This window comes from Bos grunniens, chromosome 19 (assembly GCF_055505025.1).
Source record: "Bos grunniens cultivar Pamir isolate PY7600 chromosome 19, Bosgru_T2T1.0, whole genome shotgun sequence".
NCBI lineage: Eukaryota > Metazoa > Chordata > Mammalia > Artiodactyla > Bovidae > Bos > Bos grunniens.
In genome coordinates, this window is record NC_141183.1 from 41,905,701 (window position 1) to 41,925,515 (window position 19,815).

A 19,815-nucleotide genomic window follows, 5' to 3' on the forward strand; every position below is an offset into this window, starting at 1 on the left:
GAGCAAAGAGCAGGACCAGAATAGAGTCACAAAGAGGTCTAGGAAGATAAAGCATTTCTTATTAATTCACTACTGCTTTGTTAAAAAGACATGAACTTGGATACCTGGGGTCTGCAAAACAACACCTACAAGCCTAAGTCACGTCCCAAGGTGCGAAGCAGGGCTGGAAGCAGCAAGTCTGCAAGAAAGGAAAATTTACCAAATCCTTTACCACAGACAGGCTGGGAAAGCCACACTTGGCATCTCTCGCCATGGGTCACCTTCTGCAGGGAAAAGAGAAGAAATTAAAAAGCTGGAATGGTATTCACTTAGATAAAAATTATCAAGTCGGCTTGATGGGGTCTTAGAGAGCCCAGACGTCACCACCGTAAATGATTAAATACGATACGTGAAATCCTCAATGTCTCACGAACAGTCCAGAGCTCTAGTTTTCTACTAGTGTGGATCAATCAGCTCACAATGCCTAATTTCCCTGACTGAACCCAGGGAAAGGAACCTGAAGGGCTCGGCTGCTGTAAAGCAGGGAGGCGGCAGTTAACGAAGAGGCCGTAGTATCTGATGACATTCATTTCTAGCATTACGACCGCTGCACTCGATGCAGGGCAACCAGGTTCTTCCGTTTATCTTTCTTTCCTTCCTTCTCCTTCTCAGTACTTACTGAGCACCTGCTATGTTCATTGATAGGGGTTGTGGGATCACAGAGGAAAATAGCAGGCACAGAGGAGCAGCAGGTCAGAAAGTCTTCCCAGAGGAAAGACCATTTAAGTGTTGTTTTTTTTTTTTTAATTGAGGTGAAATTAACACAGCATAAAATGTCTCATTTATTTTATAATAAAAAATTTTAAATTAATTTTTATTGGAGTATAGTCGCTTTATAATGGTGTGTTAGTTTCTACTGTACAGCAAAATGGATCGGCCATTCATATACTAAAAATAATCATTTTAAAGTGTACAATTCAGGGACTTCCCTGGTGGTCCAGTAGTTAAGATGTGACCTTCCAGTGCAACGGGTGCAGGTTTGATCCCTGATGGAGGAACTAAGATCCCACATGCCTCAGGGGCCAAAAAACCCAAACACAAGCAACATTGTAACAAATTCAAGAAAGACTTTAAAAAATGGTCCGTATTTTAAAAAGTATGGCTAAGCCCCTTTGCAGTCCACCTGAAACTATCACATTGTTAATCAGCTATATTCCAATATAAAATAAAAACTTTAAAAAAAAGAGAAAAAAGGAGAAAAAATAATAGAGCACAATTCAGCGGCATTTAAAACATTCCTGTCATTGTGCAACCATCACCTATATGTCGTTCCCATTCTGTCACCCCAAAAGGAATCACCATACCCAATAAGCAGTTACTTCCCATACATAGAGTTTAAAAACAAGAAGCAAGCATTTCACAGGCAGGCTTGGAAAGGAGGCCATTCCAAAAGAGGAAATTCACAAAGCCCTTGGGACATCAGGTCACTTGGGATGGTGCAAATGTGTGTGTTGCAGAGGTGAAGAAGCAATGGGATGAGGCAGGAAGGAAAGGCAGGAGGGGAGGGGAAGATCATGGTGCCACCTAGGTCCCATTAAGCAGCTCCAGTGAGTCAAGGGTGGTAAGGAGGGAATAGGTGGTTCTGGGACACAGTTGAGTAATCTTCAACTCTGGGGAGATACTGTCAACTTTAACACGAATGCAGTTTGAGCTAGGGTTTCTCAACCTTGGCACCGCTGACATTTTGGGGCCTGATGACTCTTGCTGTCCTTTGCACTGTAAAGTTTTTTCACAGCATCTCTGGCTTCTATCCACCACCAGAAGCATCCACCCTAATCCACCCCAGTCCAGTTATGACAACCAAAGATGTCTCCAGAAGTTGTCAAATATTCCCTGGCGGAGAGGCATATCATTTCCCCACTTAACATATCCTGGGGATCATTCAATATCAGTACATAGCAAGTTACCTTTCTTTTTTAACAGCTGCATAGTATTCCATGATAGAGATTTACATAATTTAATTACCCATCCTCCTTCTGATGGATATTTAGGTTACTTACCATCTTTCTTTTACAGTCAATGCTGTTATCAACATCTTTATATATGTGAAGTGAAGGTGAAAGTCACTCATCATGTCTGACTCTGTGACTCATGGACTGTAGCCCACCGGGCTCCTCTTCCATGGGATTTTCTAGGCAAGAATACTGGAGTGGTAGCCATTTCTTTCTCCAGGGGATCTTCCTGACCCAGGGATTGAACCCAGGTCTCCAGCATTGCAGGCAGATTCTTTACTGTCTGAGCAGCCCACACTATTTCTTGAAAACATTCTGAGCAATTTTGTCCCACTGTTACCTTAGATTTGCTCTCAACAACTGCATCAAGTTGCTAGAGTCCATTTTGCAGGTAAGAAAACTGAACTGAGAGTGGTATAGTGACTTGCCCTTGATCTGAGAGCATCACAGCCAGTGCCAGAATATAGGATTTCTGACTTCAAGCCTTGTTCTTTCCATCATTGCAACTGGTGGCTCTAATGATTCTCAAGGGAGAAGGAAACTCTGGTTAGGCAAAGGGCAGCTGATGGCTATCAGGACTCTGATCTCTTGGGCTTGTTTATATGTAAAAGAAGGCTCCCTCACTAAGAGAACAGGATTTTGTATGTGCGATGTGTGATGCATGCATGCATGTACACTCCACATGTTAATGTGCTGTAATACATTGGTAAGGATGGAAGCAAGCTGCCAAATATTCTTGAACAGAATGATGAGAGATTAGAACTTGTTTAGGAAGATAAACTAGGCAGCTATGTGCAGAGCGGGCGGAGAGAGGTTAGATGGGAGGCAGGGCACCCTGTCTAGAGGGTGGCTGCTGTGTGCGGTTTGGAAATGAATCACAGGGCCCCAGCTTATGGGAGAGGATTCAGAACTGATTCCAGGGCAAAAACCCCCAAAATGCTGTATTCTCAGACTGCTATCTTTTTTTGGCAGCATGCAGGATCTTATTATACCAACCAGGGATCAAACCTGGGCCCCCTGCATTGGGAGCATGGAGTCTTAACTACTGGACCACCAGGGAAGTCTGTGTGTTCTTCTTAATGAGAACTGTTTTTTTTAAAAAGTGCCACATTTACTAAGAGAGAACTTGTCACTTTGCAGGAAATAATTATGTTTAAACCTTATTTTCTCGGCACTGAGTTAAAAGGAGCTCCCAACCATAGTTGCCTGCTTTCCCTCAAACTGTAAGCAGTTTCACCAGTAAAAGATTCACTGGATGTTTGAGAGAATCTAAAAGAAATATACTGATTAAGAGAAAGTGACTGTTTCCTAAAGAGCTGTATATCTCAAAGGAGGGGAAATGAATAGCACAGATCAGGATCACAAATTAGTAGGCAGTTTTACAAGGATGACGAGAACACTGTTGAGGATCTCTGGGAATCCTCTAAGCAGAAAGTTATGACAGCCTTTCAGCTCCCAATCTTCTTGGCTTTTAAGTGTCTTCAGAGAGTTTGTAATAAAGAGCTCTGCAAGCTCATCAGCTCTTCCAAAGTTGGGAAATCTTAGCTGAGTGGAGCAGAAGGTGTCGGGCTAAAGTGTATTCCTCTCTGTTTCAATTCAGTTGGCAAATCTGTCTTCAGGAGGAGGAATACACTTGTTTTTCTCATGGCTCTTGCTTTAGAGAAAATGTCCTTATAGCTAACACCTTTGGTGAGATTCCCTGACCTTTTTTTAAAAAAACTTCTAGGCATCTCTGGTAAGAGGAGTCATGATGGGGGAGAACCTCGGATCCTAAGAAACATTCAGGTTAAGTAGGAGCTGGCAGACTGTTAAAGCCACGCCACCTGAAGGGAAAGACACAACATGGTCTGGGTGGCACTGACCGAGGAACGTCCTGAGGTGCTTTTTCAGGATCAGCTTCAGCTCTCAGTCTCTAGGAAGACCTCTGAGGTTCTAAAATAGAAGAAATGGGCAGGAAGTTTCATTCAAAGACACTAAAAAAAAATTTTTTTCCCCTACAACTTAGGTGAATTAGTTCTCATAAAGAAATAGTAACTTACAAATGAGAACCCTTTATGAACCACTTGGCCAGTAGTTAGCCTTCCTTGAAAATGAGCCACTGGGCTTTAAATATTTTAAATGCATTGCCTGTAAAATCAGGCAAAATTGGTAGTTCTACAGCTTCTTGATCATGAGTTAAAATATATTTTACAGAATTATGACAGAACTGCAGCAAGGTTTTGAATCAAAGAGCCCTCAAGATTCAAATCCTTTTTAAACTGTCCACTCTGACTTTGAGCAACTTAGTCCTGTGTGCTACTTTGTTGATCTGTAAAAGGGAGGCCTCCCTCTCTAAGTGGTGTTGGATTTTATGTATGTCTACATAGGTGTACATTCACAGGGCTGGACACATTAGGAAGCCAAAAAAAGGGTCAAAAAACCAAAGAGGTGGCTTTAGAGGCCATGTGAGTGGATGGGAGGGAAATTTGGAGCGGCCCACAAAGGAAAAAGTGTGGTCAGATCAAAGGGATACAGGGGGCTGTGGAGTCACTACCAGTGGGGACAGCGTTTCTTCTTAGGGTGATGTAAATGTCCTAAAGTTACACAGTAGTGCTGACTGCACAACCAACATACTAAAATCCATCAGTACATTTCGAAAGGGTGAATTTTTTGGTATGTGAATTATATCTCAATTTTACTGTTTTTAAAAAGGATGCAGAACACACATCGCAACGTTTGGAGAGGCAATGGGAAATGAGGAATTCTCAATTTCCTGGGGGTAGAGAACCAATTCCTGATCTATAGGATAAAATGTCATTCTTTAGGGAGGGCAAGATCCTGTTTTTCTTGCTAAATTGTACAACTGGACATTTCTGTCATACTTCCTGAAGTTTCACTCTGATAGGAGATTCTCCTTCACTTCTTGGGCTAAATTATTAATGTTCCTCTGATGTTTTTGAATGACAGTTTGATAGCTCCAGTGTCCATATTATTTCACCTTGGGTTTCGGAATGCTGTGAGAAATACTTATTAACACCAAAGATGTCATAATCACTCTCCCAAACTGCCTCAATGGTACTGTTTTGATACAAAGAACCACAGACACACCATTCAGATTTCTAATTTATTATTAAATTACATAACAAAGCTTCTTCTATACAGTCAGAAAATGCACATTTAGATGAGAACAAAAATGAAGTACAAATACAATAAACCTGGTTCCAAGAAGCCATTTTAAAAGCAAAAAATTAAAAAGTGCATTTGGAATAGATTTTTAAAAATCTGTATTGGCATTTTTTTTCATGAGGAAACATCTTCCATCATGGTAAAGTGTGATTGGAATTGATTTCTCTTCCTCTCTAAGAGCTAATAGGATAGGAATAGATGCAAACACTTTGAAATGAAAGTGACACTTTGCAGTGGACACAAAGAAAATAAGAAAGATGCCTCAGGACATGGCTCAGCTGTCTCAGCTTCTTACCCAGTAACATCCTCAGAGTCACTGGTTCCTCATTTTCTTTTGCCCTATAAAACTTATGGGTATGCAGGTTCATAAAGGAGTAGTATTAGTTTATAAAGATCATGATGAAAAGCTGTATTTTTTGGAGACCAGGCTAAACAACTCCTACCCCCAAAGAAGAATGGAACACAATCATTTTAATTCCCAGTAGAATCTATTTCCTCTTTACATTTGCCACAAAATTCAGTGTAACACAAGACATGGCCATTCACCCTCAATAGCTTGCTTCATACTGAAAGTCAGAAAATGCAGTCAGTTTCCAAGAAATCACATCTGGCTAGTGATCAAACATGAGGTATGAGAAAACCAAAAAGGCTAGTCCAGTTCTTTAAAGTCCTTTTCATCAGGCTGAGATCAGTAACAATGAAACAGAAAAATTCATGGTGGGAGTGCAAGGCCGAGGTGCCTCAGTCCCAGAGAGGCCAGAAGTCACTGCATCAAAAGGCTCAGTAAGTACATTTTTCTATTCGGCATCCAACAGGAAAGAACTAAAGTCAGTATTATTTGGTTCCAAGTACCAAAAGGGCCTTCATGCTGACTTCTCTCTCTCATTACCCATCTCCACTCTCAGGATCATACTCCCATGTCTGATATGAGTACTGTGCAAGATATAAAAAGACATTCTTTAGAAAATTTTGGTAAGCAGGAGAAAGGAAGAATAGAGAAGAAAAGCCCTTTTCTAAATTAGAAAAATATGAGTAAGCAATGCTGCCTGTTATAGGGACTCCCTCAGTATCATTAATAGTAACAAGAATATAGAAATACCCAGGACAGACCAACCAAAGTACATGAATATCTGGGCTTGAACTTGAGTAATAGATTCATTAACCATTTTAAACTAAAGTTACTGGCACAGAGTAAAGCAAACTCTCAGAGACGTATACCTTTTGGAATCTCCTGCCCTTTTTGTTGCCATGGTTTCTCATTTCAAGTGAAATGGAAAGTTCTGAGTGATTTAAGATCCCTAAAAGACATGGCTTATATAAGACATGACTGAGAAAGAGTAACTTCCTGTAACAGGCAACATTTGGGATAAGGAATAGAAAACTCCTTGCATCTGGCTCCAATAAGCAAATTACTGTTGGCCCCTGAGCCTAGTAACTGGTTTGTAACGACAGCAAAAAGTTGAGAAAAGTAAGCTGTTAAAAAAAAAGAAAAGAAAAAAGGCTAAATGTGAAATGTGAAGAGTTCACATCAGCTACTATGGGATCCAAAGTGAGCCTCTACTGGTCAATGGCACACGTCTGTCCTTGCTCCAGGGCTTCCTTCCACAAAGGACGGAACCGTAAAGGAGAAATGAGCCCTGCGTTTGGCCCTGGGTCACCTCACTATGGGTTACACCACTGGGAGGTTAGTCAGACCTGTCTGACACCAACATCTACACCACACTTTTTCAACTTCCTTAGAAGAACATGTTTATTTTCATAAAGAAAATAATCAACATAATTCTAACACTTCCTTTAAGCATAACCCTAATGGAAAGGCTTGCCAGCTATCAAAGCGCTTGTTCAGCTGCAGCTAGATGAGCGTGGGTCCTATTTTACTCTCATGCCACCATCAGCTTTCGTGAACGCACCAAATAATCAGACCAGTAAAAACACTGGTAGTATAATTAAATAAATAACTTTATTTATGATACCTCAGATTTTATAAAGGCTGACTATATAGCAATCAAAGTCCCACAAATTCTAGCTGAGGCACAACCACCGATCAAGACCCTTTGAAAAATCAAAGATAAATAGAGTTAGGGGAGAGCAGTTTTGTTCTCCCAGCAGAGAATTTAATAAATGAACTTACTTCTCTGATCTTTCAAGGTTCACAGTGGGAAAACTTAAATTTTCTTTTAAGGGCATCCCCAATCAACTGACTGATCAATCAACCCGTATTTAGAAAAATAAACCCCATAGTTAAAAAAAAATATATCAATTGCTCTTCATCCCCAGAACATAATGAAACTCTAATGCCAGAATGAAAAACCTCTGTTTCTGTACCCAACCAGAGGTCAGTCTACCGATCGGCCTGTCATCATGTTCATCTGAATGTCACCATGAACACACTGTGATGGAGTGAAGAACTGCATGCTAACATCCTTTTATCTCCTGTGGCGTGGTCTCAAGCCAACACTATAAATACCACAGTACATTTCAGAGGTGAAGAGCAGCTTTCTTTCTTGTAAGAACAGCAGATGTTGGAAGTCTTCGACCTAATTGTGGTAGTTCAATTAGAACCGAAGAAGGCGATGGCGCCCCACTCCAGTACTCTTGCCTGGAAAATCCCATGGACGGAGGAGCCTGGTGGGCTGCAGTCCATGATGTCGCTAAGAGTCGGGCACCACTGAGCGACTTCACTTTCACTTTTTACTTTCATGCATTGGAGAAGGAAATGGCAACCCACTCCAGTGTTCTTGCCTGGAGAATCCCAGGGACAGGGGAGCCTGGTGGGCTGCTGTCTATGGGGTCGCACAGAGTTGGACACGACTGAAGTGACCTAGCAGCAGCAGCAGCAGTTAGAAAAGTTGTAACATTTACAGAAACCGGGAAATGGTTAAACCTGAAAAGAATTCTGGTGGGTGGTTTAAGATTTTGCCACTGTCCAGGGTGGTAACAGAAGACAGATTCTGATAGTGCAGACAGAGACAGATTCTGATATTTTCTCCTTCAGTAGTAAAGCCCCTCATTCTCTGGATGTTTGGAAAAGATTTGGAATCTTAACAGATTTGGAATGAATAGGTTTTCACAGAACACAGAATTCCTGGTACATAAGACAGGGGTTCTTAAACTTTTGCTCCTACATGTGGAACATTTACAAATGGAATCATCTGGATGGTGGCCCCTCACTGTCTTTTTACATGTGGCTTGTTGAAGAGATCTCAATGAAAATGAAGCATTTTCCTCACTTGGTTGTCAGTGTTAATCATGACATGAGGAGGAAAAGTTCGGGGCACTGACAGACACTGGCCTTTTGCCGTGGTAGAACTGGAATTTTGTTTTCTTGTAGTAATAAATATTACTCAATAGAAGAAATTAACCAAAAGTAAAAAACAATGACTGAGCAAAAATAAGCCTATCATTCTTGATGGTTTTTCCAGGAATACAGTTAACCCGAGTGTGGGCATGATTAAAAGACAAGATAAAGTCTTTTTTGCAGTGCTTGTCTTCTGTTTCAGATAACCTCAACTGTGCTGAAGATGGCCTGTGAAAATCTCAAAGATTCTTTGAAAATTGCCATTTTCTTTGAACACCAAAAAAGTTGGGGACGAAGAATAGAAATTTATAGCACAGATTATCAAGAAATGACTTGGGATTTCTCATCATGAGTGTAAAATAAAAGGAAAAAACTATTTTTATTCACAACTCCATCTGGTGGCTGAAAGGAAAGCAGTCTTTGGATATACAGAAGCCTGGTTTTTTGAAGAGTCCAGCCTCATGACCTGGCTTGTCATCAGCCTTCAACACTATCATCGAAGCATGGAAATTCTGTTTCTGATGGGTTTACTTACCTCTTGGGGAGACAAAACATCTTTTTTTTTAGAAACTAAAAACAGAGGGAAATGTGTGTTAGAAAAGACAGCACAGAAAACCTGTGACTTCCGCTTAACCTGACCACATCAGAGTCCATCACTATCAGTCCTGAATGAATCCTGCTGGTCAGGCTAATTAGCAGGTCAGTCAACTTCTCCTTCCTATTGTTTCTTCTTCTGGATCAGGGTGTGAAAGTGGTGGCTGTCAAGAGTCCCTGGAGATGTCCCATCAATGGAATGCATACAGCAGCAACAGGATGGTACAGACGCCAATAACACCACCCAGGATGAGGGAGTCTCGCCGCTTCCTAAGGTTGATTCGCTGGATGAGGCTGTTCACAGCAGGAAAACGATCTTTGGGGAATCTTTATTAAGGTCATATGTCGAAGAAGCCTCTTTAATGAAAAGTCACAGGAATCACAAAAAACAGAGATCAGTGGAGTCCAGAAAGACAAATGATGAGAAGAAACAGAGGGGAAGAAAATCACACTGAGGGAGCTGCAGCAAACACCAATGCCTTACTGCTCAAAGTCCCAAGCAAATTTGAGTCCCCTGGTACACTTGCAGGACATGAGTAGGAATAACAAAAAGGAAAACATTAAGAGAGAGGAGGAGGCAGCAGTGATGACTGCTGCCATGTGCCGAGGGAGTACTGTCCGGGTGGAGCCAGTGTGGCCAGGAATGAAGGAATGCTGCAGGGCAGGGAGGAGGAGGCACAGCCAGCCACCACCACCATCCTGCATTTCCTTCTCTTCCTCTCTCTCTCTCTTAAATTCCTTTCCTCAGGAGACTGGGAAGTTCTTCCAGAAGGGTTTTGAGGAGTACACGATCTCCCCACAGGGTGATAAGCCCCCCTGGATTCAGACAATTGGTGGGAACAAACTCTAAGGGTCTGTATAATCAAACACTGGTTAATTATTTAAAAATTTTAAATTCACTTTGCAGGAGTGGGCAGGAATAGGATCAGAAGGTGGGTTAAACTGCTCTGACTGCCCTTTGTGGGGAACACAACAAAAGGAGAGGGAGCTTTCAGTTCAGGAGTCTTGCGGCAGTCACAACCGTACTGGGCTCGGTACTGTATCTCACTTAGTAGGATGTCGTCATCAAAGCACACGCCTGTGTGTCCTGTACTGCTTTCACTTCCAGCAGTGGTTTCTGACTACAAAAACTTCCATGGTGTCAGGTACAAATCTCATATAAAGCAGGTACTTAATCTTTTCTGGCTTGGTACAAGCGTCAGCACTGCCCTTAGAGGAAGAGAACCTCTGACATCAGGAAACCCTGTCTGTAGTGAACACATTTCTACCTAGTTTGTCTTTTAGGGGACTCTCCCTGATCCTTCTCTAATCATCTAGTTCGGTTCATGTAACTGGGTGGGGCTGATGCTGTCCTCTGCCATCAGGTGTGCATACCCACTCAGGGTGGGCAGGAGAGAACAGTCCCTCCCCTTGGCCTGTGGCTGGGTTTGGCAGCGACTCAAGTGAGGCAACCACAGTCCTCTTTGGACAGGTGCCAGAGCTGCTAGAAATTTCATAATTTTTGATCTGGCAGGAGGTGACCCTGGTAGCCATCTCTTATCAGCACGAGGAAAAAATGTGTCTGAGAATAAGGCCATCACGTAAGTAAACAGAAATGAGAGATGGAGGAGGGGAACAGAACGGAAAGGCAGATTCTTGATAATAAAATCTGAGCCTCTGCATCCAAGCCATCCATTAAGCCAAATTCTACTCCTGAATTTTACAGACATATGAACAAGTTAATTCCCTCCTTTTCCTCGTTAGGTCAGTGTAAATTAGGTTTCTATTAGTATCTTTCTATGGAGTCCTAACTAATCAAACCCATTTTATTTTTTTAAAACATATTTTTGGAAATGATTCTAACTTATTGTACTGATAAAATGAGATAATGTATATCAGAGTACTCTACTAACTGCAAAGCCCTATATAAAACAGAAATGATTTTAGATGTATGGTTTTATACTTAGGGTGACAAGTGAGTGAAGTCGCTCAGTCGTGTCCTACTCTTTGCAACCCCATGGATTGCAGCCTATCACGCTCCTCCATCCATGGGATTTTCCAGGCAAGAGTACTAGAATGGGTTGCCATTTCCTTCTCCAGAGGATCTTCCTGACCCAGGGATCGAACCTAGGTCTTCTGCATTGTAGGCAGACGCTTTACCGTCTGAGCCACCAGGGAAGCACAAAGCAAGAACAAGATTCACCAAAAACTGGAAAATATCAACACACTTCAGGATATTCTTTTCCTTAGGCCAATAAGGGATCAAACTAAAAGTGACCTCAAATTATCTAGGTCAGAAGATACTCAACTTTTAAAATTATAGGTCCTTTCCCTACTAGTAATTGGGGAAGGAAACTTTTTTTCTCTAAAAGGCTTGATTCCTCCAAGGAAACAGAATGTTTTTGGTCTTAGCAGTTTCCTTGCTGGATTTCTCAGAGTATGACTAGTACTAATTTAAACTGGGAAACTGAAGAACTAAAAAAGGTAGAGGTTACAACAAACAAACAGCAAATCTATACGAGAGTTCAGCTTGTGCAAAATGAAAATACGGTGATCAGCAGTGATCAGCACTTACATGTATGGCTGTCTACTTCCCTCCCTTTCTAAGCATATGCCACTGACTTATTCTCCAAAATGAAAAAAGAAAGAAGAAAAAGCACAAAATTTATGTAAAAACAGCATACACTGTAGACTTCTAACATGGATTCAAGAGCTCTTAAGATGCAAAATAGTTCTGTGAATAACTTGGAAATTATATTTATCATTTTTTTCGAGATCTACTAGTATGAAACTTCTGGTGTGCTGTCTTTTAGAAATGGCACTAAACAGTATGAACTTCCACAAAGTACAAGCACAGGGCACGTCCATAATACAGAATTACGGACGACTTATACTCTCACTGCCGACGGCAATCTGCCCAGGGGAGGGAGAGAGTGGCGAAGCACACAGATTTTCCCCCTAAAAACACAGATTTCAAACTGTCAAAAAGGATACTAGCCAAAGTGTTCATTTTACTCTGAATTGATTTCAACATTCCTCTCTGTGAAGTCATATTTTCTTTTGTTGCCATAGCAATGCTGCAAGGGAGAAAAAGAGAAGCTCATCAATTGACGTTTAAGACAATCGTGCATGGATTCATCGTACACATAAAAATGAACAGAAAACCAAGGTGAATAACACCAGCTTTGAAAAGCACATGGGAAGGAACATGAAAAAAAAAATCATTTCCCAAGTCATCTTCCCATTGTTCTTTTTCTGAATGATCACTTTATCCCCAATGTTATCTTCTGATATTTTTTTGGACAAAGCAGTGAACCATTTCCCGTGTTTTGTTTTTTTTTTTTTTAAATTCAAAGTAACAAATGAAATAAGACAACTGACGAATCACACATTACAAAAGCTTCTTAAAATGGTTTTAAAAGGGGCCAGCTACCAAAACATCTTTAATTAGGAAAAACTCTTTGAGAGTGAAGTGGGGAATTACAATTATAAAAATAGAACCAAATGTGTAATACATCACAAAATATTTATATACAACCAGCCCTTAATTTATGAAAAGACTATATTCCAAAATTCTATTGGAGAACCAACTAGACAGTGTATTAAAAAGCAGAGATATCACCTTGCCGACAAAGGTCCATACAGTCAAAGCTATGGTTTTGCAGTAGCCATGGATTTGAGAAATGGACCATTCAGAAGGCTACGTGCCAAAGAACTGATGTTTTCGAAGTGTGCTGGAGAAGACTCTTAAAAGTCTCATGAAGTGCAAAAACATCAATTTAGTTAATCCTAAAGGAAATCAACCCTGAATATTAATTGGAAGGACAAATGAAACTCCAATATTTTGGCCACCTGATGTGAGAAGCCAACTCACTGGAAAAGACCCCAATGCAGGGAAAGCTTGAAGACAAAAGGAGAAGAGGCTAACAGAGGATGAGATGGTTGGATGGCATCACTGATGCAATGAACATGAATTTGGGCAAACTCCAGGAGATAGTGAGGGCCAGGGAGGCCTGGCATGCTGCAGTCCATGGGTTCATGAAGAGTCAGACACAACTTAGCAACTGAACAACAACAGGAACTACACTTCAAAAAAATATACATTGAAAGATAAAAGGAACCAGGAGAAATGCATGTTGTTGTTCCACCATTCAGTAATTGGCTACAGTAGGACAGCTCCCTAGACCATCACGTATTTCCACCACCCAGTTCTTATCCTTGGTCAAGAAAAGGAACCCCACTTGCAGTGTCTGTAACTAGCATTCTACAAGCAACCCTCCTTCCCTTTTTAGGGGTTAACACTTACCCATATGACCCTCTCACAACTTACTGTTTTAAGTCATGGACAAGTTAGGTGATGGCACAAACTAACTTGCTATGATTAATATCATTCCACTTTTTCTAAACACATGACTATACATGTGTCTGCCTTTTTAAATGAATACATTAATATTTTTAAAATCATTTTACACAGATATGAAGAGCTACAGAGAGAAAAATACGGAAGCACACCAAATTATTAACCAATGTAGTAGTTGTATTTTAGGTGAATTCTTTTTCTTCCCTGCTTTATTTAGGTATATTTGACAAACATAAATTGCATTTAGGTATATTTGACAAATATAAATTGCATACATTTTTTAAAAGAAGATCAATAAGGAGGAGAGAAGAAAATGATAAATGTAAGAAAATTTCTCAGATCTAAAGATAAGTTTTCAGATTGTAAGAGTCCATCAAACAGACTAAAAATGATGCATGGCAACCTCATCATGGTGAGATTAAACACAAACATAGGGGAAAAGGGATGATCCTAAAAGATTCCAGAGGGAAAAAACATTTACAAAAAGTGAAAGTGAAAGTTGCTTAGTCGTATCTGACTCTTGGTGACCCCATGAACTTATACCGTCCATGGAATTTTCCAGGCCAGAATACTGGAGTGGGTATCCTTTCCCTTCTCCAGGGGATTTTCCCAACCCAGGGATTGAGCTCAGGTCTCCCGAATTGCAGGTGGATTCTTTACCAGCTGAGCCACAAAGGGAAGCCCATCATTTACGAAGGACATAAAATTTTAATTGGGACTGGACTTAAAGAGCAGTACTGGAAACAATGCCTTAAAAAATGTGAAAATTATTTTCAACCCACAATTCTGATTTTTAGCTAAACAATGAATCAAGAATATGGGTAGAATAGGGACTTCCCTGGGGCCCGGTGGATGGGAATCCGCCTGCCAATGCAGGAGACATGGGTTTGATCCCTCGTCCAGGAGGATTCCACATGTGGAGCAAGTAAGCTTATGTGCCACAACCACTGAGTCCGCGCTCCAGGGCCTGCTAGGTGCAACTACTGAGCCTGTGTGCCTAGCGGCTGTGCTCTGCAACAAGAGAAGCTGCCACAACGAGAAGCCCACGTGCTGCAATGAGGAATAGCCTTTGTCCACCACCACTAGAGAAAGCCCGTGCAAAGCAGCAAAGACCTAGTGCAGCCAAAAATAAAATAAATAAAATTGAAAAAACAAAAAAAGAATATAGGTAGAATAGAAACTTTTTTGAGATGCGTAAAGTCCAAATAATTTACTTCTTATTCTTCCTGAGGAAGCTACTAAAGAACATGGTCCAACATAATGAGGGGATAAACTAAGAAAGTAGCAGACAGTAAATCCGAGAAACAAGTGATTGCATTTAAGGAGGTCATTGTAGAATAATGGTAAAAAGACATCCCAGGACCGGACAGTGAATGCACCAGGTCTAAAGCACAACCAGTCAAGATTCGAGCAGAAAGAGGCAGGCAGTGTCAATTTTATAACACATTAAATTTTATTTTTTTAATTAATTGATTTTAATTGGAGGATAATCACTTTACAATATAGTGATGTTTTTTGCCATACATCAATGTGAATTGGCCACAGACACATACGTGCCCCCACCATCCTGAACCTCCCTCTGCACACTATCCCTCTGAGTTATCCCAGAGCACCGGCTTGGGTTCCCTGCTCCATGCATCGAACTTGCACTGGTCATCTATTTTACATATGGTAATATACGTTTCAATGCTATTCTCTCAAATCATCCCACCCTTGCCTTCACATTGAATTTTAGATCCAAGAAGATCATAAGAAGAGTGAAACTAACAACATCCTTTGTATCACTAGTTCTTATTCCTAATTTTTCAGGTTAAGTGTCTATCTATGGTAGAATATGATACATTTAAAATGTAGTCGTTTTATAGTAAATTTACTTTACCAGATATTTAAAAATAGGTACTATAGCCTTGAAAAAAGTAACAATTCAAACCTGAGCTGAGCAACAATCTTTGAATCATATATCTCTCTGTTTTCTTAAACTGGGACTATCACTATCTCCTATGCACTCTGACTCAGAAGTAGAGAAAATTAAAAAATAATTTCCGCAAAGCACTTTGTATTCCTTGGAGAACAGATATTATCATCATACATTATGTTATTATCTTGTTGAATATGCATGATTTCCAGTAGCACACAAAGTATATCTAGATATCCTTTCCTATCTCATTCCACCATCTGGAGTCAACTGGAGTGAGATCTAGGCTGTTGTTATTTCAAGGGTCAAATATGCAGGGACAAAACAAATTCCAAATAACATGTAATGCTTTTAAAATGATAAATCATTGATGTTTACTGGAATTTCAACATTCTCACCTATCCTGTGAACTAAACTCGGACTTTTTTTTTTAACAATTGTTGTTTAGTCGTTCAGTTGTATCCGACTCTTCTGTGACCTCATGGACTATAGCCCACCAGGCTCCTCTGTCCATGGGATTTTCCTGGCAAGAATACTGGAGTGGGTTGCCATTTCCTTCTCCAGGGGATCTTCCAGACTCAAGGATCCAACCCACATCTCCTGCTTGGCAGGTGGATTCTTTACCAATGAGACACCTAGGAAGCCATTTTTTCAACATTAGATAATACTAATTATACATTTAAAGCTTAAGAATAAACTTATAAATATTAGGTCTTTTCAACAAATTGATGCCAGTTTATATTCAGTTGTGTACATTGTTTTTAAAATATAGCTCCAAAAGGAAAAGGTAAAACTTTATAGGTAGAATTATGGGGAAACTTTAAGAAAAGAATCCCTGATAAAATGTTACCCAACTTTATGCTCTGATGAAAGCAAAGGAGCCACAAGGGACATATTTCAGTCAACAATTAAGCAATTTTGTGAAAACTGTGGAGGGATAGAAGACTGAGTGCATGAAATTCAAACAAAATTCCAAGATATGATAAATTCATATTATAAAATTATAATTTATGATTTTCAATTATAGGAACATACTATAATCCACTGAATACAATAAGAATCCATGAGCTCATTTCAACATAAAAATTTCAGGATATGAACACTGAAACTGAAATATTCAGAGGTAAAGAGGCATCATGCGTGAACTTATTTACAAGTAGTTCAGAAAAAGAAAAGTGAAAAAGCAAATGTGGCAAAATGATAACATTTTGAGAATCTAAGGTAAAAGGTATGTGGAAACTCTCAGTACCACTGGAACTTTTCTGAAACCTGAAATATCAAAATAAACAGTTAAAAAAAATTAATAATACAGCTGCCATTTAAATTAACTTAGTAGCAGCCAGGGGATCTTCTTGATTCAAGGATTTTACTTATATTATCTTTTTAGTCATATTATCTTTAATTTTCACAACAATCTTTTAGGGTAGGTATTATCATCAATTCATTTAAGCATGTAAGAACATGAAGATTCCAAGAAACGTGTTTAAGAACAAAGATCTAATTAAGTAGCAAAGTCAGGTTTCAAACCAAATCATACTCCAAAGCTCATCCTCTTTCATAAGGCAGGAAATGTAGTAGTGATTTAGACAGAGCTCTTGCTCTAGAGTTAGAGACTCAGGTTTGAGGATCTGAATCCTCAATACTATTTTTAGTAATGTGATTATGGACAAATAATTACTTACCTTAACTTCTCTTTTGTTTTGAAGATAGTATCTAGTGATTAGTGCCTATCTCATGAGTTACTGAGGAGATTAAACAACATATAGCACGTACAACCCTTGAACACAATGCATGCTAAGTGGCTTCAGTCGGGTCCAACTCTTTGCAACCCTACGGACTGCAGCCCTCCAGGCTCCTCTGTCCATGGGATTCTCCAGCAAGAAAACTGGAGTGGGCTGCCATGCCCTCCTCCAAGGGGTTTTCCCAACCCAGGGATCGAACCCACGTCTCTTACGTCTCCTGCACTGGCAGGCAGGATCTTCACCACCTGGGAAGCCCTGAACACAATACCAAAGTCTATGATAAGAATACAAATGTTTGTTGTTTCCATGTATTTCATGCTACCTTTCCTGAAAAAGTGCTTTAGACAATGCTTAATTTTGAAGAGTTGAGACCATTACTAGTTAACTTTTTTTTTACTGTCTTAAAATAGGTATTTAAAAATTTATCAAACCTAGAGAATTAGGCAGTTAAAACCAACAAATTTCCCTTACTTTAAACAAGAAGTTACTTCACTGTTATTACAGATAATACTAATTACTGCAGACTTTCTATAACTGCTATGACAGAAACCAAGTCTACATAAATGTTACATATAAGACACTTAACAAATCACATGTTCAAGACTGTTTTCCATTAAAAAGTGAGAATAAAAAGACAGAGGCTGAAAATATTGAGAATGAACTCACTAGGAAAATTAACCTAGGTAAAACACCCTAATGCCAATAGTTTCGAAAAAAATGTTTTAGGCTTCAAGTATCTTATAAGGGGAAGTCATAGTAAAAATACATTACCATATAATAAAATTCCCATCTTTAAGGAAGATTAACTGACTTTAGTTATAGGATTAACTTCATCTGTTCATTAATGTGCAAACAATAAACAAAAAACCCCCATTTTTCCTACCTTATTGTCTCTTCTATTAGACGGTCTGAGCTGCAAATAAAAAGAAAATTCAAATTCTGGAATTATTAAAAGCACATTTAAAACCTGCACTTAATTTTTCTATATTTTACAGGTAGATTATTTTTCCAGTCATTTATGTGAAAAACACCCAGACTTTTGAAAGCAGCTAGAGAAAATTCTGGACTCAAATTAGTTAACCCACATATATAGTTTTCATCTTAATTTGTTGGCTTAAATCTATTTCTTCCACAGAGATACTTAATGATTAAAGTCAGAACAGTTTTAATGAGAGTACAAAAAAATAAAACTACTTCTTTAATCTAGATAGCTCCAAGTTGTCACCACTGTCTATCCAAAACTTCAGAATTACAGCCAAATTGTTGAGACAGGATAGGCAATATAGTTTCAATGTCTATAAGCAGTAATTATTTACATCTTAAAATTTCTTCCTTTTTTGAAAAACAAAATCAAATCTCAGCTTGCCACACTTTAGAATTCAAGAATCTGAATAACGATGCCAATGCACTGTTGATCAGTGAAACATTTCCACTTATGCATCAAATACTGGAAAGAAAGACACCTCCAAAAAACCCATTTTAGGGAGGAATGCACAGGTAGCTAAGCTTGGTAAAAGGGGAGCTTTACAGCAGAAACAAACTCCCAGACATATGTATCCATTTACCATAAAGATAGCACAATCTAGTAAAAACAATGTAAAATTACTCTCCTTTGGGGATACATAATATATAATCAAGTGGAATCATCCTTCGTAAACAAATACTTCATAACAGCCCAGAGGTATTCCAAAGAGGCACCTACTGTCTGTGATTAAGCAACAAGTATCTGTTTCTTTCAAGAAACCAATTTAAACTAGCTGAAAACAATGAGCTAAATTTTGTCATCAATTACTGTACCAAGGAATCACTAAAGCCACACTTAGATAGTAATTCTGCTTAAAAGGTAATTCATTTCCCTCAATATACAAAACTGCAAATGATACAAATTTCAAGCACATATTTTAAAGCAGTTTAACAAAATGTAAGAACTTGGCAAAACCATTTAGGTTAGTAACTAATAAGAATCTTTTAAAAGAGGAGGTGAATAAAAGAATAAACAAGTAAATGAATAAGCAAGCAAGAAAACAAACAAGCAAGTATGTAATAAATAAAATGTAAAAACTGATCTCTTTGTAAACTGTAAAAAAAAATCTGATGAAGTTGTCACCAACCAATGAGATAGTTTACATCAAGCACTGTGGTGATTTCAGTCTTCCGCCTACTTACAGTTAACCAGAGGGACCCTATGTCTTCTTTACTTTTATATAAATATCTTCTAAGACATGTGAACGATACTATTAAGCTACAGTAGGACACAAAAAGCTAAGTGCTAACAGAGTTTTATATTACAGATAACATTTGGAAAATACCGAAAAAACAAAGATGAATGTAGAAATCATTTGCAACCACTCTTCCATTAACACTGATATTATGGCACATTTGTTTCTTGTCTGGGTAGCCCAAGGAACATCTTTTTTTGTTGTTTTTGTCTTCCCTTCTTTCTTTTTTTTGGTCACTATGCAGTGTGTGGGATCTTAGTTCCCTACAGGAGATTGAACCTGCATCCCCTGTATTGGAAAGCAGACTCTCAACCACTGGACAGTTAGGGAAGTCCCAGGAATACCTTTACTTGCATTTTTCATGGTTTATTTAGCACAGAAATTTTGTTTTATGATCACATGATGTTACCTAGAACATCAACATTCTAGGAATCAACGAACTAAGATGGACTGGAATGGGTGAATTTAACTCAGATGACCATTATATCTACTACTGTGGGCAAGAATCCCTTGGAAGAAATGGAGTAGCCATCATAGTCAACAGAAGAGTCC

At 39.2% G+C, this 19,815-nt stretch overlaps 1 protein-coding gene across 8 annotated transcripts in view; it reads right to left on the reverse strand.

The window, feature by feature from the left end:
- Nucleotides 1-5,080: 5,080 nt before the first annotated feature.
- The window catches only part of GOSR1 (golgi SNAP receptor complex member 1), a 39,202-nt gene continuing 24,467 nt past the window's right edge, over nucleotides 5,081-19,815 (reverse strand). For 4 of the 8 annotated variants that reach the window (XM_086359900.1, XM_086359898.1, XM_086359906.1 and 1 more), the window contains exons 7-9: nucleotides 17,928-17,957; nucleotides 12,022-12,104; nucleotides 5,081-9,364 (exon numbers count right to left, since the gene is read on the reverse strand). In XM_086359900.1, coding sequence (XP_086216026.1) covers nucleotides 9,240-9,364; nucleotides 12,022-12,104; nucleotides 17,928-17,957 — 238 coding nt within the window. In that variant the 3' untranslated portion in view covers nucleotides 5,081-9,239. Of the gene's footprint in view, nucleotides 9,376-12,021; nucleotides 12,105-14,815; nucleotides 16,572-17,927; nucleotides 17,958-19,815 lie in introns of those variants that run through there. The other 4 variants (XM_086359904.1, XM_086359903.1, XM_086359902.1 and 1 more) reach the window with 2 other exon arrangements.